Source organism: Harpia harpyja, chromosome 9 (genome assembly GCF_026419915.1).
Source record: "Harpia harpyja isolate bHarHar1 chromosome 9, bHarHar1 primary haplotype, whole genome shotgun sequence".
NCBI classification, from domain to species: domain Eukaryota; kingdom Metazoa; phylum Chordata; class Aves; order Accipitriformes; family Accipitridae; genus Harpia; species Harpia harpyja.
The window spans coordinates 32,437,004-32,462,886 of record NC_068948.1 but is presented as its reverse complement, the minus strand read 5'-3'; the positions used below and the strand labels follow the sequence as shown (position 1 = coordinate 32,462,886).

The 25,883-nt window shown below is 43.8% G+C and overlaps 2 protein-coding genes across 3 annotated transcripts; one reads left to right on the top strand and one right to left on the bottom strand.

Annotated features, from left to right (window-relative positions):
* The first annotated feature begins 2,270 nt into the window (after positions 1 to 2,270).
* On the top strand, positions 2,271 to 7,082 carry FICD (FIC domain protein adenylyltransferase). Of its 2 annotated transcripts, none has more exons than XM_052796043.1 (3): positions 2,271 to 2,317; positions 3,050 to 3,391; positions 4,351 to 7,082. In XM_052796043.1, exons 2-3 carry the CDS (start codon positions 3,100 to 3,102, stop codon positions 5,424 to 5,426), a joined length of 1,368 nt encoding a protein of 455 aa, XP_052652003.1. In that variant the 5' UTR covers positions 2,271 to 2,317; positions 3,050 to 3,099; the 3' UTR covers positions 5,427 to 7,082. The 2 variants fall into 2 exon arrangements, with proteins under 2 accessions (XP_052652003.1, XP_052652002.1); XM_052796042.1 differs by lacking the exon at positions 2,271 to 2,317 and adding an exon at positions 2,590 to 2,913.
* An 804-nt stretch (positions 7,083 to 7,886) lies between these two features.
* On the bottom strand, positions 7,887 to 25,516 carry SART3 (spliceosome associated factor 3, U4/U6 recycling protein). Its single transcript, XM_052796041.1, has 19 exons — positions 25,299 to 25,516; positions 24,262 to 24,388; positions 23,074 to 23,178; positions 21,428 to 21,612; positions 20,278 to 20,383; positions 19,390 to 19,514; positions 18,767 to 18,922; positions 17,462 to 17,600; positions 16,936 to 17,043; positions 16,452 to 16,529; positions 16,189 to 16,247; positions 14,922 to 15,031; positions 14,524 to 14,636; positions 14,035 to 14,111; positions 13,481 to 13,649; positions 12,306 to 12,754; positions 11,445 to 11,597; positions 9,578 to 9,765; positions 7,887 to 8,948 (listed from the first exon to the last, which is right to left on the bottom strand). The coding sequence occupies exons 1-19, from the start codon at positions 25,479 to 25,481 to the stop codon at positions 8,768 to 8,770; spliced, it is 2,811 nt and encodes a 936-aa protein (XP_052652001.1). The 5' UTR covers positions 25,482 to 25,516; the 3' UTR covers positions 7,887 to 8,767.
* Positions 25,517 to 25,883: the final 367 nt, after the last annotated feature.

Below are 25,883 nucleotides of genomic sequence, written 5' to 3'. Positions count from 1 at the left end.
TAGGTGAACAGATTCTAAATGAGCTTCTCACCATTTTTAAAAGGAAAATATATCATCACTCTATAATTATTCCGTAATTAGCCTTGGGTGCCACATCACTGGCACTGAGGAAAATACACATTTCTGTCGAAGCTTCCTCTTGAAGGGCAGATAGATTTGCTCATCCTTCAAATGCTAATTATCCCCCAAACTTCTCTTTCAGCATTAATGGGCTCTGGCAGGCTCCAAATGGCTGGAGGACATGTAATTTTGTGCTGCGGGAATCGCCTTGGGCTCCGTTTGCTGCTGAGTGCTCTCAGAGCTGAGGTGCCGTCAGTCTCTTTTTAGGGACACTGGTTGAACTGAGTTCGTCAAGCTGCTTATGTCAATCCCAGTAAAATCAATAAACATCTGAGAGAGCCCCAACACTGAGAGAGCGGTTACTGCCTTTCCCAATGAAAACGAGCAAGAAAAGGAAGACTGTCTCTGGAAAACCCCATGTAATGCAACATCATTTGCAGAGGAAGCAGAACAGCGTAGGAGCAGCACAAAGCTAACCTGGATCAGGATGCTGTGCACAGACAGCATCCATACTATGGGACAGCAAGCCCCACACTGTGCTCTTACTTAAGTGCTGGCAGTGTGCTCCTTGATCATTCAGGCACAAAGGTGGCTTGTCCTCATTGTTGGAAGTCCACCATGCAAAGAGACCACTGAACCAGCAGCTCCTCTGAAAGGTTTGGTTTCAAGTCACTGTTCATGAAAGGGACCCTTGGTGTATTCCCAACAGGCATGAAGGAAACATTGCAAGGCTGTGAGGAACAGTATCCAAGGAGGAGAGAATACTGCGTGCTCAAAACGTTAGGAGGGATTTCAGAGCTGGCTCCCCTCCAAGGCTTTGCAATGGACAGCCTGTGCAGAGGCAGACACATGGGCAGGCATTAGGGCCTATTTTGGGGCAGGCATATTTCGGGCCTGAATTCCTTTTCCCAAATGCAGTACTTGCCTTTCTTGAACTTCACGTTTAAGAACAGCTGTTCATTTTACTAAAATAATTTAAATTTGCTCCTTTTTCTTCCTAAGGTCTTGCCAACAAGCCCAATCCGGTACCACAAGCAAGTTTTAGACACGTTCTTTACACCTTCACCCCAGCCAGCGCTGTAACAGTAAGCAAAAGCAGAAAGGACAGATGCTGGTAAAACCTCCCCCTGCAACACCTCACAGCGAAAGGAGCCATCGCAGCTAAAGAACACTGTTAAAAGACCGTGCTGCACAGAAGCGTGGTGTGCGCCGTCTGCAGAGAAGCAATCCAGGCCATCGTCTTTAGCATTCCTCTGGGCACATTGTGCAGGAGAGCTCACAAGCCAAGAGCTGTGTTTACCGCACCTGCTTTTTCACTATTGTCAGCTACAAAGAAGAAAAAGAGCTTGAATTGCCACAATTTATTTCTGACAAACCAGGTTATTTTTCCCTGCCAGTGATGATTTGCTGTGTAAGCATCTGGTAGAAAACTGTCTTACCAGATACTGAAATCTGAGTGAGTTACCTGCAATTCCCTAAACCAGTCTCTTTTCCCTTCCTTTTGCTAAAGAGCAGGAATGGGGAGAGATTTGACAAAAGGTGAAGAAAAAGTGCAGAGCACCAAGGTACATTGCTGCCTTAAGGCAAAAAAAAAAAAAAGAGTATTTTTCCAGAAAGGCCAGGAATCAGTGACAGAAAAGGTTTTTTTTACCATGCCAATAAACAAGCTGTGAACACTGAGGATAGTTTGCTGTCCTCCGCACACCACCGCACCCCAACAGAGCCCTGCTGGGGAAAGCTCCTGGCCACCCCCAAGAGAAGGCCACACCAGCCCAGCCAGGTGCCACCTCCCGGCCCTGCCCCGAGCCTAAGGAGAGCGACGGCGGCCGCGGCCCCGACCCCCGATGTCCCGCCCCGAGACTCAGGAAACCGACGGGCAGCCCGCTGCCTGCTAGGCCGCGGCCGTCGCATAGCAACTAGGGGCGGGCACCCCCCTTCCTTAACTAGTCGAGTGGGCCCGCCCTCTCCTCTATCTTCCCTTCTCATTGGCTGCTCCTCCTATGATTGGCGTGAACGCTCACCAGTTCTCACCCTCCACGAGCCTCTCCGGGGTCGGGGGTGTGGTGCTACCCGGAAGACGCCACAGGAAGCCGAGGGCAGGAAGGGGGGGGAGGAACACAAGAGAGAAGGATCCGCTGCGAGCGCCAATAGGAAAGGAGAAGAGGAGCGGTTCAGCCAATGGCAGGGCGCGGAGGGCGGGGTCCCTGGGGGCGGGGCTGTTGTAGCCGGCAGCCGGCGGCTCCAGGAGGCGGCAAAGGTGACGGGGGGGACCTGGGGCGGGGGAGGAACCTGAGGGCGAGGGGGACCCCGGGGGTGCTGGCGGGGTTAGGGGGACCCCGGCCTGAGGGGTGGCTGCGGGGACCCGGGCCGAGGTGGGCCCAGTGGTGAGGAGGATGCCGGCCTGAGGGGAGACTGGGGCCGGGGGAGGGGGGGAGGAACCGGGGGTCCCGGACAGGGAGGAGCTGGGAGTGAGGGGGGCCAGGCTGGGGAGGGAGACGTGGGGAGGGAACGGTGCTGGAGGAGGAGCGGCGGCTGAAGGGGAACAGGGGGGTCTGGGGGCGGATTTCCACACCGGGAGGACGCGCAGGAGCCTGGAGCCTTTGCCTTCAGGGGTCGCAGGGCTGGAGGAGGGCTGGGAGCTGGGGGAGGGAGGAGGTGGGTAGCTGCACCATACATGTACGGGACAGAGCTCCTTCAATCCCTGCAGAGCCCGGTGCCCATGCTGCTCATGGGCATCAAGGTCTCCTGCTGCTGCTGCTGTCACATTAACGTGTAGCGGATCCCATAAGGATTTGCGTTACGCTGAATACTGCGCACACCCTGCCCTGATGTGCTTAGAGGTGGCAGGCAAAGGTGGGTGCTTGGGATAACTCCTAACAGCTGTGACAAACCCAGAGGACGTATGCACAAGTCCACGCAGGTGCCACGTCTCCAGCACCACGCTTGCCCCATGACACAGAGCTCTGGCTAAAGCTGTTTCTCTTCCCAGGTGGGAGCAGTGGGAAAGGAGATGTTCCTCGTGTCTGTGCTGGAAGCAGGATGAATCTCGTGTCTATGGCGACAGATCCCGAGTTGAAATGGATAACCCTGTGGGTCCGAATCAGGTGGGCGGCTGTGCTCGTGCTCCTTCTGGGCTCGCTCGTGATGCTGCTGCTCCCGTTGGCTGCTGTGGAAGACCAGTGCCACGCAGTGCTCAAAGGACTTTCCTTCCTGAAAAGTAAACTGGGTGCGGGCTCCTCGGGGGTCACCAGATACACGGGACAAACAACTGGGCTGAGCGTGACCTCCAATGGGCTGGAGCTGCTGGTGCTGAAAGGCAAAGCCTCCCCAGGTAAGAGTGTCCCCAGGGCAGGTGCAGGGGAACAGCTGATTCTCTGTATAATAACAACCCACATCTAGAGATCTGTCCCCCCCACCTGATGATCTCCTGTACCCCATAATGGTAACGAACTCTCACTGCCCAACTGCAAATTAACATCAGCTGTAAATAACCCAGAGGTCAGACATGCCATAGCCAGCCTGACTGCATTCCATTGCCCTGCACCACAGAAGGGCGATGTGCTGGTGTTCTCTCAGTGCTGCTTTGCCTCTCAGAAGTTTTTCCTCATGATTTCAGTACTAGTAAGTTCTGTTAAGGTAACTGGAATAGAGAGTATACTTAATACACAGTAACCTGGGGTACACGGCATTAATCCTGAAATCCTGGCTGTCATAGAACAGCCTTTCTGGCAATGACAGGCTGCAATCATTGCCTTTATTGGCCAGGACGTTAATTTGGAAGACAGTCAAAGGAATCATTACCATTCCAGCACTGTATCTTTGTTCGCTTTAAAGCTGTTATTGCTGGGAAGGTGTTTGATAGTTCAGTGAAAAAACGGATAGAAGTGCTGTAAGCAGCTGTGGGCTGTGCTGCTAGCAAGAGAACTGGCATTATTGCCAAGAGAATGTATTTAAGACTCTGTGTCCCCCCACACAAAGCAGCCTGGTGGCTGAAGCGAGTTTTGCCAGGATGGCTACACGCCTGTGGCCAGCTTGAGCCATGCTGCTCACAGATTATCCCTCACCATGCTTCCTGCCAGGAACAGCTCTGTTGCCACATATTCGGCCTGTAAACGTGGCATAAGCCTCTGCGCTTGTAGCCCAGCAAAGGCTGGAATACAAGTTCTCTGTTACAGTTCTGACAGACTGACTGGCTTTATTTAATTTTTGTATCAGTGAACAGTGATGGTCTCCAGAGGTCTTCAGTAAAACTCACTACCCTGTTATCTAACTGTTCTTGTTGCATTTCAGAAGTTAAGTTAGAAGCCAAAGCAGCTCTGAATCAAGCCCTCGAGATGAAGCGCCAAGGAAAGCGGGAGAAGGCCCACAAACTCTTTGTGTATGCCCTCAAAATGGACCCTGATTATGTGGATGCCCTGAATGAATTTGGTATCTTTTCTGAAGAGGAAAAAGACATTCTTCAAGCTGACTATTTGTACTCTAAAGCACTAACCATTTCACCCTGCAACGAGAAGGCTTTGATCAATCGGGACCGGACGCTACCTTTAGTTGAAGAGATAGATCAGAGGTATTTTAGCATTATTGACAGCAAAGTTAAAAAAGTGATGGCAATCCCCAAAGGTAATTCTGCCCTGCGCCGAGTGATGGAAGAGTCCTATTATCACCACATCTACCACACGGTTGCTATTGAAGGGAACACTCTGACGCTGTCAGAAATACGACACATCATTGAGACCAGATACGCTGTTCCTGGAAAAAGCTTAGTGGAGCAGAATGAAGTGATTGGCATGCACGCAGCTTTGAAATATGTCAATACCACGCTAGTATCGCGGATAGGCTCTGTAACCATCAGCGACATCTTGGAGATACACCGGAGAGTGCTGGGCTATGCCGACCCAGTGGAGGCAGGACGGTTCAGGACTACTCAGGTGTTTGTAGGACATCACATACCACCACATCCCCAAGATGTTGAGAAACAGATGCAGGAGTTTGTGCAGTGGATTAACTCAGAAGATGCCATGAGCTTGCACCCTGTGGAATTTGCTGCGTTAGCCCACTACAAGTTGGTTTACATCCATCCATTTGTAGATGGCAACGGAAGGACCTCGCGCCTGTTAATGAACCTCATACTAATGCAGGCAGGCTACCCGCCCATCACAATCCGCAAGGAGCAACGGGCCGAGTATTACCATGTCTTAGAAGTAGCCAACGAGGGCGATGTAAGGCCTTTCATACGCTTTATTGCTAAGTGTACTGAGACGACTCTGGACATGTTGCTCATTGCTACCACAGAATACTCCGTGGGCTTACCTGAAGCAGATGGCAGCACTGCTGGATGCAAACAAACTATCCCTGTCAAGACCTGAGGGTTGTGGACATTCAGGAGCCAGTGAACACGTGGAAGAACAGAACGCCAAGCCACTCAGTATTCCTGCTGGGAAATAACTCAACAGGTGTCACTTTTTAGCATTTCATTTATTTAAAGTGTCTTACATTGGATTAAATTAATATAATTTATTTATATACATAATGCCAAGTTGAAATGTGAACTGTTGATGTTGACTGTGCACTATAACTTGCTTGTGCTACTGGAAGGAGGTGGGGAGAGGTGGCAGAGGGGCTCAACAAGCTGAAGCAGAATTTAGCTTCTCCTTAAAATTAAGCTTTGACAAGCCACTTCAATCACTACCCTTCACCTAGTCAGTCAACTGCATCGTCTTATCTTGTCAAGGAGCTGCTAGGCAAGACAAAGTCTTAACTGAGTTGTTGCTTTTGTGTTACCTCTTCCCTGTTGTTCATAAAAAAAAAAAAACAAAAACCAACCCCCAAAACACAACCCTTGCAGTAACAGCACTTTCCCAGCTATATTAATCAGACTCTTTCCTGTCAGTCATACAAGTTTGACAGTACTGATCAGGAAGGAGGCTAAACTCCAGTTCAGCAAAGGCATCTCTTCCCTCCCACTTCTGTTTTCACTAGCACTTTGCATGTTTACTTTCAGTTGCCTTTCTTAGGGTGAGTTTTGTAGAACAAGTGGGAAGTATTATTTGGTTTAAGATTACAGATGATGTGACTGAACAAGAGAAGAAATGCTCTCTGACTTACTTCACTGAACTACGGGGTGCTTTTGCTGTACTTCAGACAGAAGGACTACCTAGCACTGAGGCTTTGCCTCAGAGCCCAGGAAGCCCTGGGAAACTGCAACTGTCCTTATACGTTTCAGTTCAGGGTTTGAAAAGAGCTTGCTTCTGCAAAGCTGTGGGCAGAAAAGGTTATTATACATAACTATGAGACAATTATCAATTTATTATTTATCAATTGTGCCATTTTGGTAAGAATGTGTTACCAAAACCTTCAGTTTCTTCAATCTACACAAGAGAACTTTTCACAATTAATTACTAGGTCATCTTATTACTGTGATAAATGCGTCAAGAATCCCATGAAGCCTCTTTGTGTTGCAGTGGCAGTTAGTGTAGTACCTGAAAGCTGCTGTGCAATTCAAAGCAGCATACTTTATCTTTGTTTTTAAGGTAAAAGCACCTGCAGCCTAACATAGAAGAATAGCTCCCTACACCCCTGCTTGGCAGTTGTGCAACAGCATAATTGATCCCAACAAACATCTCTGAGGTCAGAAAACTTCCATTCAATCCAGTTTAGAGTGCTGTGAAGCTTAAACCCTTTGCAAAACAGCATAAGCTGTTAGACTGTCCCAGGCCAGTGTTAAGTTTCTTCCCTTCTAACTCTCTCTTACTTGCAAGGTAGTTAGGACACATTTTATACAAGCAGACAATAGGACAAGACTGGGAGTTCTCTATATGCTATGGCACCACTCCATGCTTATGTACCAATTACTGCTGACAGGGAAAGCAAATAATAAATGAGGAAGGTTGTTCTGTCCTTACAAAGTGTGCTTATTTTTGTAGTGCAAGGTGAATATAAATAAAATCTGCACTTTAGAGCTCGGGGGGAAAAAAAGTATGTTATTTTAGTAACAGATTAATAAACTATTTTAATATTAAAAATCTTTGTTTGGAATAGGCTGTTCTCAAAACACTCTTCTGCTGCAGTGAACTAAAAAGGTGTCACAGCTCAGTTTGTGGAGTAGCAAGTTACACAGTGCGGATCCTGGCTCCCTCAGCTGCCTGCAACTGTACTGCAGCATGAGGTATTACAGAAGGTTCCAAAGCAGCAAGTCCAACCCCAGCAGCCAAAGGAAAATTAAGTGCCAGCCTTAGCCTTCCCACCTCACGAATCAAAGCTTCTTATTGAAGTGTTATTAGAATGTTTCTAAGCTGATTCTGAGATACAATCCCACTGTATCATCAGGATAATACTGGATGGCTAGCCAAAGAGGCTGCACACCATACAGTGACAAAGCACCAACAGAACTTGTTCCGTTGCTGTATCACCACAGCTGCCAATGTTACATGGTTCAATCATTTCAAAGTAAAGCCAAGTTAGCACAGAATGTAAGCACTGAAAATAGTGTTTATTTGCAGCACTACTTGTGTTGTACAAGTGAACTTGGTACTGGGGTCCCCCCTCACATTCGGCCCCTGCATGTGTTGACTTCTAGAGTTAGTGTCAGTTTTAGTCAGACAAGCAGTAATATTTCCGTCCAAGATCACATACCAGATTATTTTAAAGTCTGAGGTGATTACTGAAGTGGTTCCAGGATATTCGTACTAGATGGAATGAGCTACTTAAAGGTACGCAAGTGACACCATGTATCTCAGTGCACCTGAGAGGCGAGGTACATCCGTATTACCCAGCTGCCATAGGTTAAGTGCAGTTCCAACACCCACATTTAAACAAAAGCAACGGTATTTATAGAAAACCTTTGAGAACTTGAGTTTAATAAACCAAGAAACATCAGCTTGCACTTCACATTTGTACAAAACCATACAGAAACCACCTGCAAAAGACGTATGAGCTAGCTAGCGAAAACAACAACAACAAAAAAATGGTCCTCAGCAACAACATGTACAGCTTTTATGGGAAACAAAAATTACCAGATCTAAGTATTATCTCATGACACTTAAAAATAATAATTTGAATGTCTTTTACAAATACACAATATAAAAAACAGGTCAACTCAAACAGAACATTAACTGCTGAATACATATATATGTGTATTTGTGTATATACATATACACACATATGTATAGAAACTCTCCCAATACTAAAATAGGCCATTGTGGTGAAGTTACTAGCATCTGCCATTTAACTCTTAATGGAAGGAGATGAATGTCCCTGCATGTGTGTATTTGGGTGTAAAATGGGTTCATTATCAGAGAGAATGACTGCATCACAATCTGAACTGACCAGTGGAGCTTGACAAGGTTATCACTAGGCTTTCACATTGCATCTCATTCATTAATGAAAGAGAAATAATTATAAAGTATTCTTAAAACTTGATGTGGCACCCAACCTGTACAGGAAATATTTTCCCCCCTCGTTACCCTCAATATGAGGGATCATATAACGCCATTTTACCAGAACATAGTTTAACTCTTTGCTCTTAGAAACAGAGGAGAAAAACCTGGATTTGTACCATCCTACACTGATCTCGATGAATGCAGTAGTCCAGAACAGTATTTACACATGATTGTGACTGGCGTTCTCTCCTTGCTAGCATAAGGACACAACATGGCTTCCATAAAGGCATTTCACATTTTACCAGACCCACTGATTGCAGACTTTTTGCTCACTTTTTCAGTAGCATCTTGGCAAAATCAGCATTGGACATCTTTTTAGGCTCCTCAGGGGGTTCGGATGAAGTTGCTGGTGAGTTCTGGACCATCCCATTCTCAGCCTTAGCCACAGGATTACTCTGGCGCTGTAACGCACGAGGCATCATTGAAAGCTGTGTCCTTCCCTTTCCTCGCCTGGAGAACAAAAAGTGACATTTAAAAATATCCCAGTGCTCTTTGAACACACTGTTATAGCTTGGGGAAACACAAAGGACTTTGTTCACTATGAAGAACACTCATTTAAATGTTATTTCTGTAATTTGTTTCAGTAATAAGTAGTGCAAAGCTTTCAATGGGTGCCCTTTGAAACAGTATACCTAAGTCCTGGCAGAAAACAACTGCCCAGCAGTCCCCAGAAACTGAAGCTCTGTGTTTATCTACGGGGCACATGCAATACAACACCAGTGCAATGCAAAGCAGCAGGAGCACTCTAAAAGATGGAAGAGCAGCCTTAATGCTCACTGCAAACAATGGCTGGTTCTCCAGAATGAGAGGACATGGAAGTTATTGGTGCTTAGGTGCTAACATCAGATCCAACGGGATGTCCAATGGCCAATACTTTCAGTCACTACAGACCTGTTTCTATTGTGAAAGAAGAAAAATCTGCTTTTCCTCATCAATCCAGCAACCCAATTTTTTTTATGGTTCAGCACCTTTTAAATGTTCTCTCATGTTCTAGAGAAGATTCCTACATTCTAGCGTATAAAGAAACCCAGTGTTTCCTTTTTAAGCATTGGCAAGCAGTCTCCCTCACCAATACTTACGCTCCGTAAACCTGTCGTGGTACCGCAAATTGCGAGGCTCTGCCTGCCTCAGGCTTGTCTGGCAGCTTTCGGAGAGGTGGGTTACTGATCGCCACCTTGATGACATGTTCCTTCACTGTCAAGCCATCCATTTTCAGCACAGCCTGCGAGGCCTGAGCTTCATTTTCATATTCCACATAGGCCAGGCCCTAAATAAGGAAAAGAGGTAACCTACATCAGTTTTAGTGCTTCTGTCTCTGCACGACTGCTTTTGCAAATAATTTGGCCACCTGCTAAGAAAATCGTACAGAAAGCAGACCTAAACATGTCTCAGAGTCCCAGTATTCTTTAGCTGAAAAAATAAAAATTCTTTTTGACAAATCTACAACCTGCACTTCTTGACTCTCATTAATGACTCCCTAATTTGTGGAAGATGTATTAAAAAGAAAAAAAAAAAAAGAAAACCAAGATACCAGTAAAGTAAATATAATAAACTACCATGTCAGTGGCAAGTCTTCCCTTTGAGATGTATATTACACATATATCCATGCTGAATCTGGTATTGAACAGATTTGGATTCATAGTGGAATAAAAGATAAATCAATCTGTAGAGCTAGAACAGAAAGCTAGAACAGAAAGATATATACACACTCTGCTGTGATTCTTCACTAAGCTACAACTCATACCTAAGGAATCAAGTTGCCAACATAGGGCCATCGTGGCCACCTTGGTTTCAAGAGCAGTAAGACCCATCTTAAGCAGCTCCACCAAAACTGACAGAGGCTGTCTCCAAAGAGACTGGCTTTGCTGCCCTGAGAACAGGGACTGGTGACAAAAGCGTTCTTTGCAGGACATGGATCTGTGTTGACTTCATGCAGTAACAGCTGCTAACCGCACTGCTGCTGGTGCGCCTTCAGTAATTGGGTCTTATTTCCAGCAAACGGACAAAAGGGCAGCCCCCGGCATCTGCTACGGCAGGCTCCTACAGCAAGTACACTAGCTGGGAGGCATCACTTCTCAGTTCTGTTATTGTTATTCTTCTAAATGACATTCAAACCCTTAAGCTGTATTTTTGGATTATCCCACAGGAAATACAGATTTTTTTTTTTTCTTTTACATCAGATTCAAAGTACATTTATTTGTGGTTTAGACAGAATCCCAGCTGAAACTAAGCTCAGAACGTGGATTGCAAGACTTGGGGTACACATGACAGCACTCGTTACAAGGTATGCATGCAACAGGAACTGTACTTGAGATACTGCCAAAAGCTAGAAAATACATCAACCCCAGGATAGCACCTGTTAGAAGTGCCCAACATTCAGATATGGCTGAGGTGTCAGGTAGAATTTTGGCAGAGCAGCAGCTGGTTTAAAGTCTCTTATTTAACAAGGAGTCATTTATTCCAGGATGGAAATAATGAGCCCTGTCAGACACAGGTGCCTCTCTTCTCACTGGCATATCTGTTATTGCAGCAGGTGTTATGAACAATAGCCTCAAGAAACTGAAGAAAGGGAGGAGGGGACTTGGTTATACCAGGTGAACCCTGTCTAGTCAGTTACTTTAAAAACAAATATTCTTTGCAGACTTACTAATGTCTATTTTTACTATACTGATAGTGCTGTAAACATCTTCCCCTCCATCCCATTTATATCACACATACTTGTGCAATTTAAGAAGTATTTTGGAAAAATTCTTCTTCCCCTCCTACTTCTTACTTGTTGGCACAAAGGCACACTGTGCTATATAAATCCAAGCATTTCTACAAGTTTTAATGCAAAGCCAGGTTGGCAACTTTTAAATACAAAACCTACTTTTTGTATCCAAACTTCATGAAGAGCTTCTTTTCAAATAATTTCTTGAAATTAAAGAGGGGATTAAGGATGCCTACCTTGGGTTTTCCAGCTCGGTTGGTGACCAGCCGAATGTCTTTCACATTCCCATGTGCTTTACACACATCTTCCAGCTCTTCCTTAGTGCAGGAAAACGGCAAACCAGATATGAACAGTTTATGTTTCTCCAGTGTAGTGCTATACCTGAACACCTGAAGAAACAAGGCAGCTGTTAGTTCACAAACCGGTCAGAGACTCCAAGGATTTTAAATCTATTACACCCCTAAAAGGTTATCAGAGTACTTCATATTTGCATGATCCAAAACTACCTTAAAGCCATGAGTAGTGTCTTGAAAGATATTTGCATATAAACACAGGCACACCCTAAGGACTTGCAAGTAAATGCTTCTAAACATCTATGTCTCCTTTACAATGAGGGCAGCCATTGATAACGTCTTCTTGCTCAGTTGTCACCATCTGAACATTAAGTTTTTCTGTACAAAAACTCCATAATGCAGGAAACCCCTGATTACACAACTGATCTCTAGTACAGACCATTAACAAGAATGAGTGGGTTGTGTAACAAATGCCCACAGCTGTATGACTCAACCAAAAAAAGTACTTCACAGACTGAGATGCTCAGGTAAGAATCTGGGTACATCACACCATTAACAAGGTGCTCAGATTAGCAGATTTCTGCAAATCTTGGAGTAAGCTAATGTCAATCCTGGTTTATGGCAAAGTAACATAAGACGCAAGAACTCCCAGAAAACAGTTTTACTGCTAAGACATAAAATTACCATTCCAAAATAGCACAACATGAATTCATTAGATGCAAGCACTCTGGAAGCAACATACTCTGGAAGCTTTCCTATGCAGTCCCACTGTTCAATCTATTACTTGAAAGAATAAAAGTTTACCTTAAAGTCTGGATTCTTGTTCTTGTCAACACATGGAGAAACAAACATTGGTCTTCCCTCCACAACTTTACGATCCAAGCCAAGAGCTTGGAGAGCAGATTTTTCTTCCTTGAATTCTACATAGCAGTAGCCCCGGAAAATCCCCTTGTTGCTAAACACTGGACGGATTTCTGCTACCTCCCCACAGCTCTCAAAGAGCTCTTTCAGTTTCACTTCAGGATCTGCCATGTTGTAGGAAAGGTTGCTGACAAAGACGGTAACATTATCTTTACTGCTGTCATGTAAAACTTTGGGGATGTCTTTTCGACTGGTAGATGCCTTTTCCTTCTGGTTTGCTGGGCGATCTGGCTTTTCAGGTCCACTTCTTCCAAACAGCCCGGTTTCTACCTCCATGTCTTCTTCAGGAAGTACGCCATCACCATCTCCCTTGTGTCTCTTGCTGGGCTGCTCTGCCGATTAATGAAATGGAAAGCCTTACTAGAAAAAAAATTACACTATGTCCTTCAGCACTGAAATTATGCTGTCCTCTATTATTACCACTACAGAGTTTGGAAATGGCATGTGAAACCACAAATACAGTGACAGGTATTAAAGACACAAAATAAAAATCTGCCTCAGGTTTTTAAGAACAAATAGCAACAGATTATTTGACCAAGACAGCAAGTATTTAGATGAAAGCAACAGGGATATTTTTTCCTTTTTTCTGTCAGTTACAACTACTGATTCATGTTCTTTCTCTTTGTCTAATGGGAAAAGTAGGAAACACAAAAAAGTAAGAGCTCTCAAAACTCCCAGGGGCAGCAATCTATTAAAATCTTCTGTTACCATCCCTTCCAAGAGACTGCTACAATACTGAATAACCCAATTTAGACACATGCCTCAGCATCATTCAACAAGTCAGGAAAATGACTTTTTTTTTTTAAACAAAGAAGAAGAAGAAAAACAAAATCACTTTGAAATACAAAAAGCCCTATAGAAGTTCTTATAAACATATACTTCTGTTGATCAAAAACCATTTAGTCTTGCTTTCATTTCACTACCACAAAGATCTAGGAGAAAGAGAGCCTGAATAGATGGCAGCTCTAAAGATACCACTTCCTCACTGCCTCTAACAGAAGGGAGACAACCAATAACCCTGTTGCCAGATGTCTGAAGTTTGGCTTTTTTTTTTTTACCTTCTTCTTCTTGTCCCCATTCACCCTCATCATCATCATCTGCTTTGCGCTTGTCTCCAATCCTGTTTTTTTTAGCCTTTTTGGAAGCTTTCTTTTCTGCTCGAGCCTGCTTTCGTTGTTCAGCTTTCTCCTCCTCCTGCTTTGCCAGAGCAGCTTCTTTCTCAGCAGCCTACAAATATGCAAGATATTTTTTTTTTCTAGTGACTGCAGATTGCAGAGCATTTTCTAGAGTACTGAAGCTGGACGGGTTTCTCCTATGCTACATTAAACACAGCACTAATGGGATCATCATTTAAAGCACTTCTCAACTGTTTGGTCTTACAGCTTTCCCAGAGTGCACATTATTACTCTTGTATCTGTCCAAGGGTCAAAAGGTAAAAGATAGAAGAGTATCAAAAGAGGTTAACCATAGACTAAAATCAATATTTCTACGGCTTTAAGACAATTCAGGCTTATCTATGGGAATCAACATTAGAAAACTGACATTCAGACAAGCATGATCTTAATATAGGTATTTCCTATAAACTGCTTAGATAATTTCACAGAGTTCTGACCTTTGCTCTTTGTTCATTAACTCGAGCCAATCTGTTTTCTGTTTTTTGAACAGCTGCATCCCAGTCTTCCAATGTTCCTAAAGGATAAAAAAAAGCCTTGTATTTAGCTTTCCCATAATTTGAAAATACAATTCTGGAAAAATAAGACTCAATGAGTTCATGGAACTTGCTCTTAACATTAACCATTACACATGAAAATTCTAAATATAATGAGTAGCCTTCAAAGAAAAAGAAAACAAAAAAACCAAGCAGAGCAGAAACCACTCATTTATAATATGACACTCCAAAAAGGCATGGAAAAACCCAGTAATTTCAGCAGGCTCCAAGTCAGGCCAGAAAAGAAGAAAAAAAGGAAAGAGCTGCTTGTGTATATTACAGTAGTGAAAAGAAAATAAGCCTTCACCAGAACACAAAACACTAGATTAAAATTCACTCTATCATTGTACACTAACTGGACTGGGTAAAACAAGATGACATGTAGTTAGTTACCTTCTATTCTCTCCAGTGTGAGCAGCACCTCACAGACGTGCTCTGGATAGTCACTTGTGCACTGCACAGCTCGATGCAAGGCCTTCCTGCAGTGCTGAGTATCACCGTGAGCTCTGCAGTAGGGAAACCATGGCAGTAAGGAGCAAATCCTCCACATCAAGATTACAAGACAGGACACTTAACTACATTCTATGCAAATGTTTTTCCTCCCTCCCCAGCAAACTTGCACTACACATTGTTGCTGTAATACTTCTGAAATATACTGCAGAGCTTCTGTAAGAAGCTCAAAAGCATATTATAAACCCATATGAAGTATACCCATACTAAGCATCTAAGTCTTGTCTCACAGAGAGGAAACTAAAAAGGTAATTAACTCTTCCAGCCAGCCAAGCTCTTACCTTTCTAGGTTGTAATACTCAAGCCACATGTTAGCGTATTTGGCATTTCCTTTAGTCATAATGTTGTCCCAGAGTTCTCTGGCTTTCTGCATGTTGTTACATAAGCGGGCCTGAAACACAGCATCCAAAGCACTCAGTATAATTTAGGATTATTTGTTCAACGCCATTACTCCCCTGCCTCCCCCCAGCCCCCAAAACAAGAAAACACCACAGATGATGCACACGGCCCCAGGAAGACAGATCTTCTCCTTAGAGCAATCAAAGTGAACACCTAATGCAATCCTACTACTGAATAATACTTCCCTGCCCACCTGTTACATCAATCTTGGTTGCTGGCTCCCACATACATTTCATTTTGGTCATTATAAAAAAAAAAAAAAAAAATCAGATAGTTGCTTCTAAACTTTTCCTTTCGTCATCAAAGCACTTAAACACAAAGCCAGTTCTCAGTCTAGAAGTTTTTAGGAAATGGAGCAGGGAGAAGTGCTTAGGAAAGGGCACAGAGGAAGAGGGGAAATGGATTAAGACACCCAAGTGGGATTCACCTGATCTAAATGTAGAGGTACATGAGTACACTAGACAGCTGACTTATTAGTACTGCTTTAGCATAAGCTGAATCACACCTGGATGTATCCACTTTCTCCCTCCACTAAGTGGACAGAAAGTGAAAGTAATTAATTCAGATTCAGGCCTACATTGTTCAGGAGGATTACAATGCCCAAGACTTTGGCAATCCATCCCATGCATTATGCCCAGAAAAATTATAGCACAAAAGTAACATGACTTATCCTGATTCGTATGAGCCTGTGGCAAAGGAAGGAAAATAAAACATCCACTCACAGGCAGTGACTGCACCAGCACACTGATACCTGTACTAGTTTGAAACTAGTTAGCGTAGGCAGCACTAAACTAGGCAGGATTCAACGCAGTTCACAGACTTAGTGTGCAGTTCCAAGCCACTGTGGCTAGCCTGATAACCACACATTTCTGTGCCATACTGCACTCACAGCAGTACAAACATGCTAACAATCCTGACCACCTTCTCACAGAGAATGATGTTTCTTTCCTGGGATGTTGTGCTTTCAGTCTGAATCTATACTACATGCTTGACCAGTCCAGACACAGGAGTGGAAAAAGAAAGATATACTCATTGAAGTTACCCAGACAAAATGCCAAAGTACAAGAGAATTGCATTCTGTACTTGGAATGTTAAAATGATCAATTTCCTCTAGTCTAGCAATTTAAATACAGCAGGTAGAAACATCACCTCAACTCTTGCCCAGTTCTGCATGATGGTGCAGGATGGATCTCCACTCTCACTGAATCCTGGGAATAAAAATAAGTACTGTTTGTGAATGGCTCTTGGAAATAAAGTGTTTACTAAACAAGTTCTACATTGTAGATGAAATGTTTATCTGTAGCTTTCTTAAAATGTGAGACCCTTGAAGACAAGTTAAACATTGTGTAAAAAACTGGTCTTATAAAAAAATATTTTGAAGAGAAAACAATATATCAGATGATTTAACTTACTCTCTTCTACTTCTTGTTTCAAGTACTCCACAGCACGTGCAAATGCAGACCGCAGCTCTTCTAGTTCTTTACTTGAGTCTTTAGAAGAAAGAAAGAATTGCCTTAAAATAATAATTTAATTTTCATCTCCTGTCCACAACAACCTCTCCCTAACACCCACAGTTATTTTACTGGGAGGTGGGGGAATGGAAAAAAAAAAAAAGCCAAAATTTATTTCTTCAGTAAAACTCACTACATGCATAATAAAAAAACATCAAGTACCTAAAATATAAGCCAGGGCATTTTTGCAAAAGCACAATCTATTCTGTCAGCAAGGAGCTGCTTTAAACAAAGTTCATATATTTTATAGACACTAACTGGCCAGAAAGTAGTTTTTGTGAAAGATAGGAAACTACTGTTAAATTTTTAAAAAAGTAATGCCACTGCTTCAGAGAGGTACATAGAAAAGAGTTCAAATATTTATTCACACATATACCATATATACCTTGTGTAAAATCCACCCTCCTTCTTAGGTAATCAAGATATGCCTGCCAGATTTCTACGTAGTCCGTTGCCTGAATAAAACCTGCATTCAGAGCTTTTTCAAACATTTCTGAAAGAAAACAGCGAAAACACCCACACAAACATATTTACTTTTCAGATATTGACAAAACTAGCAAGCTACAGTGTATAGCACCGAAGTATAGACACCTTACATTTCTAGGAAGACAGGAAAACACAAGAAATCCTACATATAGTAAATTGGTTTAGAAAGTGAATTTAAAAGACAGTTTAATTCAGTAATGTTCATGCAAGGTTGTTCACTGCTTGTTCAGAATTGAAGCTGCTCAGCAAAAGCAGCTTTGCCATAGAAGCACACTACTGTACATTTTATCAGCTTTAAGACTGTTGCAGCAGGATGAAAACAAATCCTACAACATCCTACAAGTCACCATTTGTCACACATTACTCAGAGTGCAGAAAGCAGTTCTGTACTGTAAAGAAGCTTTGCTGAGATGGTCTTTCTTTACCAGAAATAATGCCGTGATCAACTCTATGCCTCTCCATCGCCAAAAGATATCTAATCCACAGTCCAACCGTCCAGGGACAGTTCCTAACAGCACGGTCATGAGCAGACAAGACCAATTCTTTCACTTTCAGCTGCCGGTCCTGAAATAACCATACAACAAAGTTTTAAGTTCCTGGTAGCCAGAGAGACCATCCGAGACAAATACAAGCTTACAAGGAGCCAACACCTTAAAAAGAGTACTTTCATTTTATATTTGAAAAACTAAGACAAGATGGGTATTTTAAATTCTATATTCCTAAAAACCCAGTGAACACCTTCAAATCAGAAAGGATATGCTCAGGAGCAACAAAAACAAGAACTCCACACCATATTCAGTCTGCAATACCTAACTGTCTGCTTCTAACCAAGCCAGTTAGGTATTTTCTGCCAATGAGATAAATATAATAAAGGCAGCGAGTAAATTCCCAACTGTTCTTAGTACATTAAGAAGAGGGGAGGAAAGGATACAAGAAAGAGGGTGCACACATAGCCTACTCAGGCAGTCGCTGTTCCACCCGCAACCTGCTGTCTCAGGCTGGTAAGATAAAGAGACAATGGAACAACTCAGCCTAGATAAGCCTCCTGTAGCGAGTTACACTAGTCTCTTAATAGATTGCCCTTCCGTCCATAGGTAAAGCCCTGCCTCTCAAGTTCAATATGATTTTCAAACTGCACGAACTAGCCCACATGTAAATATAGACTAAACATCTGGGTTTGTTTCAGCTTGTTGGTAAATTAAGTTTTTTGTTCTCCACCATAAAACATTCTAGAGAGCACTGGCAACCCTTAAACAGGCACTTTCATTAATTTATCTGTGCCTCCTGAAGGACAGGCAGGCTCCCCAGTGATTCAGACAGCACTGAACTGCTTTGCCTACAAAAGCTACAAGAAAAGGAGGGACATCCTCAGAAGCAATGCCTCACTACCAGAGATAATGCCACGGCTTACAGCACAGCTGGTTACACCTAGCCAACCCTTTGCCAGATAGCACAAACCTCGATGCCCACCCCCAGTTTAATTCCGCAGAGAAAACACACAGCTAGAGGAAAAAGTGAGGAAATACTCAATTGATCAATAAACACACCACTGAAAACAGAAAGAAACCAAAAGGTGAAGTGAAAATCAGCTTCTGAAGAATTTAAAGACTAAGGGACAGGACTGAGTTAGAACTTACTGGTCACTTGTTTCTTAGCCACTAAGATTAAAAAAAAACAAAACCAACACACAACAGGAAAATAAAACCTCAAACATGTGGTTTTATCCTTACCAAATATTGGTTGTAGCGTGCCCAAAGATCTGGCACGAGGCAGTTCTCAGCCAAAGCCCTCTCATAGATCAACTGAATGCGAGCTGGATCACCTGCTTTCATTTCAAAATCAATGTAAGCTTGATATTCTGCTAGCTTTGGTGTTTCAGCACCCAGCTATAAAACAGACAGGGAATCAAAAAATTAAAGTCATCTAAATAAAGCACAATTCAAACAGTTCAATTGTTACTCAGAGTAGGTCTCAAAATTTCAGACAAGAGCTTGGCCTCTAAGTATCAACAGCTTTTGATTTTCACATATCTCTGAATATCGCCCTGGTTCTTAAGCCATTCAGATCCCTACTTTTTATTCCTCTTAGCCCAGCATACTCATCAATGCTGGAGGAAACAGCCAGAGTACTCATGCGCACCTTAGGGTGGCCCGACACAGTCAACAGATTCAATAGTTTCCAGTATACCCAGTTGTGAGGCTTCTTGCACATTGCTCACAGCTGAAAGAGTCACCTAGTAATACTCAGCTGCTTTATCTCTGTGACTAGAAAACAAAAAAAAGTGTGTGGGGGGGAAATCACCCCAAAGCAATTAACTCTTAGTTTTGAAGCAAGGTATAAGTAACAGCATTACCAGTGCCTCTTCATATGGTTTACACTTCTCCAATTGCTGTAGAGCTTTTTTGTAATTCTTTATTATTGTTTCTGGTATTGGATCTTCTGACCATTCCTCATATTCAGCATATGAAGCCTCCATATCTATTAAAACAAACATGAAACACCATCAATAATGCACTTATGGGACTAAATAACCAGATTTCAAGCTACGTTTGATTCTAACACATATTTGTATTTTTATTTACGCTTTCCATCTTAACTGTCACACTACTGCATGCTTAAAGGGTTCAGACGCTTCATCTTATACAGTGCACTACAACACAAATTCAGGGCAAGTTATATTAAAGCTACCTATTTGGATTTAGAAAACTAAAGTGGCAAGATTCTCCCAAGGCTTTAAAGAAAAGAGAAGAAGCCAAATTCTTTCAATATGCAAATGAAGTCAAAGAACTGTACTTAACTTTCTCCTACAAGCAAAGCAGCAAGAAAAGGGACTCAAGAAAAGGGACTCAAGGAGTTTAAAGTATGAGCTAGATATGGCAGGATTCTAACAACGCAGCTGTCAGCACGTACTACTCCATACCAACCAAGGTTCTTATGTAGTGATCATCACAGCTGTTCCTAATGGTCATGTTTTGTGCTCATCACTTGTACTTAAATAGCCTCAAATTATGTAATGAGAAACAGATAAACCAAGTTTCAATGAGTAAGAATATTTCTGAACAAAAGGGATCTGTGCATTATTCAAGAGGCCCTAAAGACAAGCAAATGTCATTGATTAAAGAATACACAAGTACTACAGCTACAGTTTGTGTGGCTCTACCAAAAGAATAATCACAACTAATGCCTGGATCACTGTAACATGGCTTATCCATGCCATCTCTCCAAGTGCACCAGCTCTTACCTAACAGCGGGATCCCCAGCTGGCGCCTGAACAGTGTGTGGATCTTCTCAAGCTGGCTGCAGAGCATCTGCTGCTGCTCAGGAGATGGAACACTGCCAGGGGCTGGCTACAAACAAAAGGATTGAAATTTAATCAGTTCCCTCAAGCCCGAGCTGATGAACATGATGGGGTATTGTTTATGAGTTGGGGGATCTGGGCTCCAAATGACTACATGATCCTTGAAGAACAGACACAGCCAACTTGCATTTCAGGTCACTGCTGTGAAAGCTAAAACTTGGAAATTGCTAGACTCAGAAGCTGGATGAATGTGAAAAGCATTCCTCACTGAAAGCTGACACATGCACAGGGAAATGATAACCTGAAAAAAAGTAAGCAGCGTGTGATCGTGCCATTTCACAAACCCACTGGGCTGCCAAATGGTTTTTCAATAAATCCCTGGTGTGTGCACAGATGATTTAAAACTTCCAGCTTTCTTTCTGTTCGTGAATGAAAGGCTGTTCTCCCATTACTCCTTTGTTACAAGCATTTCATAGAATGGGGTTGGAAGGGACCTCTAAAGATCATCTAGTTCCACCCCCTCCCTACCGTGGGGGGGGGCATCTTTTAACTTCCATATCTTATGTAATAAGCTACAAAAAATAAAAAGAAATATTCACATTCTGGCTATCTTGTAAAAGGTATCTTTCACGGATGTCAAACTGTATGTTCCAGGGATAATACACTATCATCCAAAAGTCACAAAAAGTGTGAAATAATGAATGATTTAAAAGCTGAAGTAGAAAACAGTCTAGAAATGTAAACATGACTGACTATGTTGCAAAAATATTCACTGGCAAGAACATAATTTAATAATGAAGCTACTCAATTTAAAGCTATTCTTGCCAGTTCAAGCTAAAGCAGCAGAGTGAAACTTTGCTTTGGGAGATGAGATTTTTTGATCTTATTTAAACACAAATCCATTACTCTATCAACTAAATACAGAGAATGTTTTTCCCAGACCAAAAGGGTCAGTTTCTACAGCTGAAAAGAAACAACTGTGTGACATTACAGCCTCTTTTCTCAGAAGAGACTGATGAAGGGGTAGCACAAGATGACTTCAGAAACTACACCACAACTTATTTCTTACAAGAGCCCAGGAGACCGGCCTTACCTGTGCCGTTTCCAGTATGGCATTCTCAAACTCGCGGTATGCTTCCCATAAAGCTGTTCCTTTTGTCACATGCAGTCCAACTGCAGTTAATGCTCTCTCAAATATTGAGCGAACTTTCTCAATTCCTCCTTCCTGACCAATGCCACCAATGGAATACTGGGCATATTCCAACCAAATTTCAGGACCTAAACAAAGTTATGAGAAACAGATGACCTAATCCTCTCAAAAATAAAAAAGGCAACTCTCTGCTTCCCAAACACCTCATTTGCTGCATATAATCAGACCAGCACAGGACAATTTTCTTTACCATTCAATGTAGTAAAGAAAAGTTAAAATATTTTATTCCACGCTCTTGGTTCAGCACCAGCAGCTACAGTTTTCTTCTGAAAGAAGTCATTCTTGTGGTTGTTACTGACACCAACCACATGCCACCTCTGGTACACAAGCTACATCAGAGATGCATCAAGACCTCCTAACAGCAATTTCACTTTTCTCAAGCACACATGCAGAGCTCGGACCACAAAGCTGTCGCGCTCCTACATAACGCAGACTGAAGTAGGTCCTTTTCCTCTTTCCAGACTCCTATACTCACCTGTTCAGCAACTGCTTAAGCAGCATAACTATGAAGGTGAGGAGGAGGTGCCAGAATAGTGTTAGTTGCCTGGCACCTCTCCCACCAATAGCAGTCTCTGACCAAATTAGGTTCAGGGACCCCCAGTAGAGACTATCCAACCAAAGGATGTTAGATTGCACATCTCAGGCTCCAGAAATTGTCCCGCCAAACCCCAAGTGCAATCCACCCAGCAGATCCAGAGGATGCCTCCTCTTAGTTCTTCACCTCTCCATTCCTCCTTCCTGAACAATCACCAACACCCTGCGAGGCCAGCTATGCCAGTGCTGTAATATGACATTTTGTATATAGCTTCTGCAAGGGATTTGCCTCGATGTTACCAAGCCCTCTGCTTCTTCAGGCTTCACGTTTTCAGCACCTCACCACAATACCCAAAGGGCATGCAGTTACTCACTGTTTTAAGCTAAAAGTTTTAAGCTACAGCTGCAGGCAGGTCCTGACAAACGGAGACACAAGACACCACGTACTTCCCTCACTTTTAACGAGGATGATCAGAGCCTGGTATCACAGCATGGCTAGGGCTACCTACTTCACAGGGTTTCAGGAATGCTGTCTCCCAGACAGTAATTACAAACTGTTCCGAAAGAGCTGTCACATAGCAGAAGTGGCAGCAAAGACCGTGCTAACTAACACAGAAGACAGGAGTAGAAACGAGCCTTTTAAAAGCATTCACTTTCCTCAAAGAAAGAGCTAAAGAACCCGTAACGGGTAATGGAGAAAGCATTCACTGAGTGAGCGCAATACCTGCTGCTCTTAGAGACTAGAGAAGTGCAAAATACGCATTCAAAAGTTCTTACAACATTTGCTTAGAAGATCTTAAAGACTGCAGTAGCGTTTAAAGCATTGCCTTTGAATGGCCTTAACTCCAATGCTTCAGAAAAACTGAAAATTACTTCACAGTAACATTTTTGGTCCGATTTCTGCATTATATCAGAAGGAAGAAACCTTCCTAGAAAAAGAAAGCCATAATCTGAATGCAACACAATACATTTTATAGCATACATTAACAACTTACAGATGTAGTCTTTCACAGCTCGCTCAAACAGTTCGTAAACTTTCTCTCGCTCAGAGCTTTCAGAAGCCATTTTTATCTCATCCTTCAACCAATCCAGCCAAATTTCTGAAAGGAAGAAGTTTAGAACACATCACCAATGTTCAGAAAGAATAAGTTAAATCCAGTTGTTGAATTTTTTTGTGAGAGTTTTTAATAACAATCTTAAAAATGGGGAGAGGGCCAATGGAGAGAAGACAGCAATTTTAGCCTCCACAACTACTCACAATTAATTTAAAAGTTTATTATAGACCTTTTCAAATTGGTACTAAACAAGACCACTTATATTTAAAGAGAGCAGAAGTTGCAAGCAGCAATTTATCAGTACCTTGGGCAGAGGATCAGTATGTACCAGTAACCAAAGAGGCATCCAGAGGTACACCCTTCCTCGCACTTTTACAAAAAACAGTAAATGGCTTTGGATACTGCAAGTTTCCACACACATATTAGGAAACCTTCCCTTGCCAAGGTTAAAAGCACACTGGCAGAGCAGCCTCTGCAATATTTACACTGCCTCTATGTTATGAATAAAAAAGAAACACCCACTTCAAGGGCTACCTATAACTTCCACCAACATGGTATTTTTTTTGCTGCTTGACTGTGAAATTAAACTTCTGGCAGGAGTTTGGGCTCTGAGTCACATTCACTGACTAAGTGACTGCAGCCATTTCAGTGCTGCCATCCCACAGCTGTATGTTACCAGCCCTACAGCAAAGGCAGCACAAGCAAACATACGCCTGTCCCTGGGCTACAGCAGGTTGCATCCTGGCAGCAACTCACCCAGCTAACACACAGACAGACTGGAGTAGGTGGGCGTACATAAACACCCCCTCCCACCAGTTCCAAGCTACCACAGCAGCCTCTGGCAGAGGACAGGGCAGGACAGTGCAGTCACAAGTGGCAAGAACTCAAATTCCCGCAACAGGCTCGCTACCCTACGTCTGGCAGATGCCAAGCTCAATGCTGGCCATTAACACCAGCAGCATTCAGAGTTGAAGAAGTCCCAAATCTGTTCTTTCAGGTTTCTCTGGACTGGAACAATGTTGTTGAAGCCTGGCACAAACATATTATTTCACTACTGAAACAACGGTATTTTACATGGATGATGATTAAGCTGTATCAGCTGCAACATGAGGAAAAGATGCTCCATACCTTCAGTAAGTGGAAAGAGCTCACTCATCTTCTGACGAGCTCTCCTGAGCTTGACCAGCTCTCCCTCCTGGCGGAGCAGCTTTATCAGATCCAAGTGACAGTTATAGTCAAAAGCATTGATAGAAAGCTTAAAAAAAAAAAAATAATTTTTTTTTTTTTAAAAGCACTGTTGAGTGATGGACATGAAGAAATCAGAAAACGTTTAGCAAAACAGAACCCCATACTCTCTTTTGGGGCATACAAATCTCATCATGTGTTCACATAGCCCAAACACCACCTACCTCCCTACACAGAGTTGCACCAAACTTCACTATTGTTTGCAAGATGCCTTCAGGTCACAAGCAGACATTTATAAAAAACAATTCCAAGTTTAACTGAGCTTTAAAGTTAAGCTTAGAGCTTAGCTTATACCTCTAAGCTCTAAAGGTTACTGCTCAGCACTGCAAATGCCAACACCAGCAGTACAGCAGCTACCAGCTGCAAAAACAGACCCAAGAGTGCAAAATGAAGAAAGCCTTTTTCAACACAATCAAATGTGCTTTGATTTCTTCAAAAGCAATAAAAAAACCCCAGAGAGCTAGCTGAGTTTCTTCCAATGACTGCAAACTGTCCCCTAGGGCTCTCCTCTCCAGTTTCCCCCTCAAAAAAAAAAACCCAAGCCCAGCCAAAACACTTAGTTTCCACTTAAGACTCCAAACATTCACGTCTTGACAGTTCCCAGCGTCAAACTACACAAGCAGCCACACATTTTTTTTTTTTTTCCAATTACCGCCGCAGCTATTCCAGCAGTCAGTCACAAAAAGGAAGACCCTACTAAGGCCGGGTCTCCAGGAGGAGAGGCCTCAGTTCTCCGGGACGAGCCTTCCCCGGAGCCGAAGCGTCTCTCATAGCAACGCGGGCGGGCCACCAGCGCAGGGCCCGGCCCGGCCCGGCCTCCAACACCACCTCCCCCGGGCTAAGGGCTTGGACCGGGCGGAGGCCGCGGTGCTGCCCCACCACCCCCTCCCCACGCCGCCACCGGCCCAGCCGGGCCCGACCTGCTCCTCCAGCCGCTGGATCTCGGCCTCATTCTCCTTCTCCTCATCTTCTCCGTCACCAGACGATTCCGAGTCTCCCTCATCCTCTGAGTCGCCCCCCGACTCGGGATCACCCTCCGGCAGCCGCTTCTCCTCCTCCTCCGCTGCCGCCACTGCAGCCGCCTCTGCTCCCGCCGCCGCCATCTTATGCAGCTCCCTTCACAGCCAGCCGCACTCCGCCGGCCGACGGGGCTGTCGCCGCGGCGCCTGTCCCTCCGCCGCGCACTACCGCCGGACAAGCGCTGCGAGAAGAGGGGCGAGCCGCCTCCCGCAGCACCCCGCGCTCGGCTACGCACCGAGGCCGCGCTGCGGTGAGGGCCGCTGGGGCCGGACCTCTTGTCTTCTCGGTTAAGGCGCAGGCGGCGTCCCGGGCACCTCGGGACCAGGTCCTCAGGGGGCCTCCGAGGAGGGCCGGGGCGTGCGCGGCACCGCCCGCCCGCCATATTGAGTGTGGCCGCCGCACATGCGCCGGCTATCGCGATAACAACGGCGTCGTGAGTGGAAACAGCGTTTATTGATCGCTTTAGCGACAGCGCGAAGCTTTTT

Coding starts and splice junctions, on each gene's coding strand:
- FICD (XM_052796042.1), top strand. CDS start 2,889: ATGTGCTTAGAGGTGGCAGGCAAAG. Junction 2,914..3,049: donor CTTAGAGGTGGCAGGCAAAG/GTGGGTGCTTGG, acceptor TTCTCTTCCCAG/GTGGGAGCAGTGGGAAAGGA. Junction 3,392..4,350: donor GAAAGGCAAAGCCTCCCCAG/GTAAGAGTGTCC, acceptor GTTGCATTTCAG/AAGTTAAGTTAGAAGCCAAA.
- SART3 (XM_052796041.1), bottom strand. CDS start 25,481: ATGGCGGCGGCGGGAGCAGAGGCGGCTGCAGTGGCGGCAGCGGAGGAG. Junction 21,613..23,073: donor AGCTGTGAAAGACTACATCT/GTAAGTTGTTAA, acceptor AACTTTGTTTAG/GTCCTGAAATTTGGTTGGAA. Junction 18,923..19,389: donor AACCATATGAAGAGGCACTG/GTAATGCTGTTA, acceptor TCTGTTTTATAG/CTGGGTGCTGAAACACCAAA.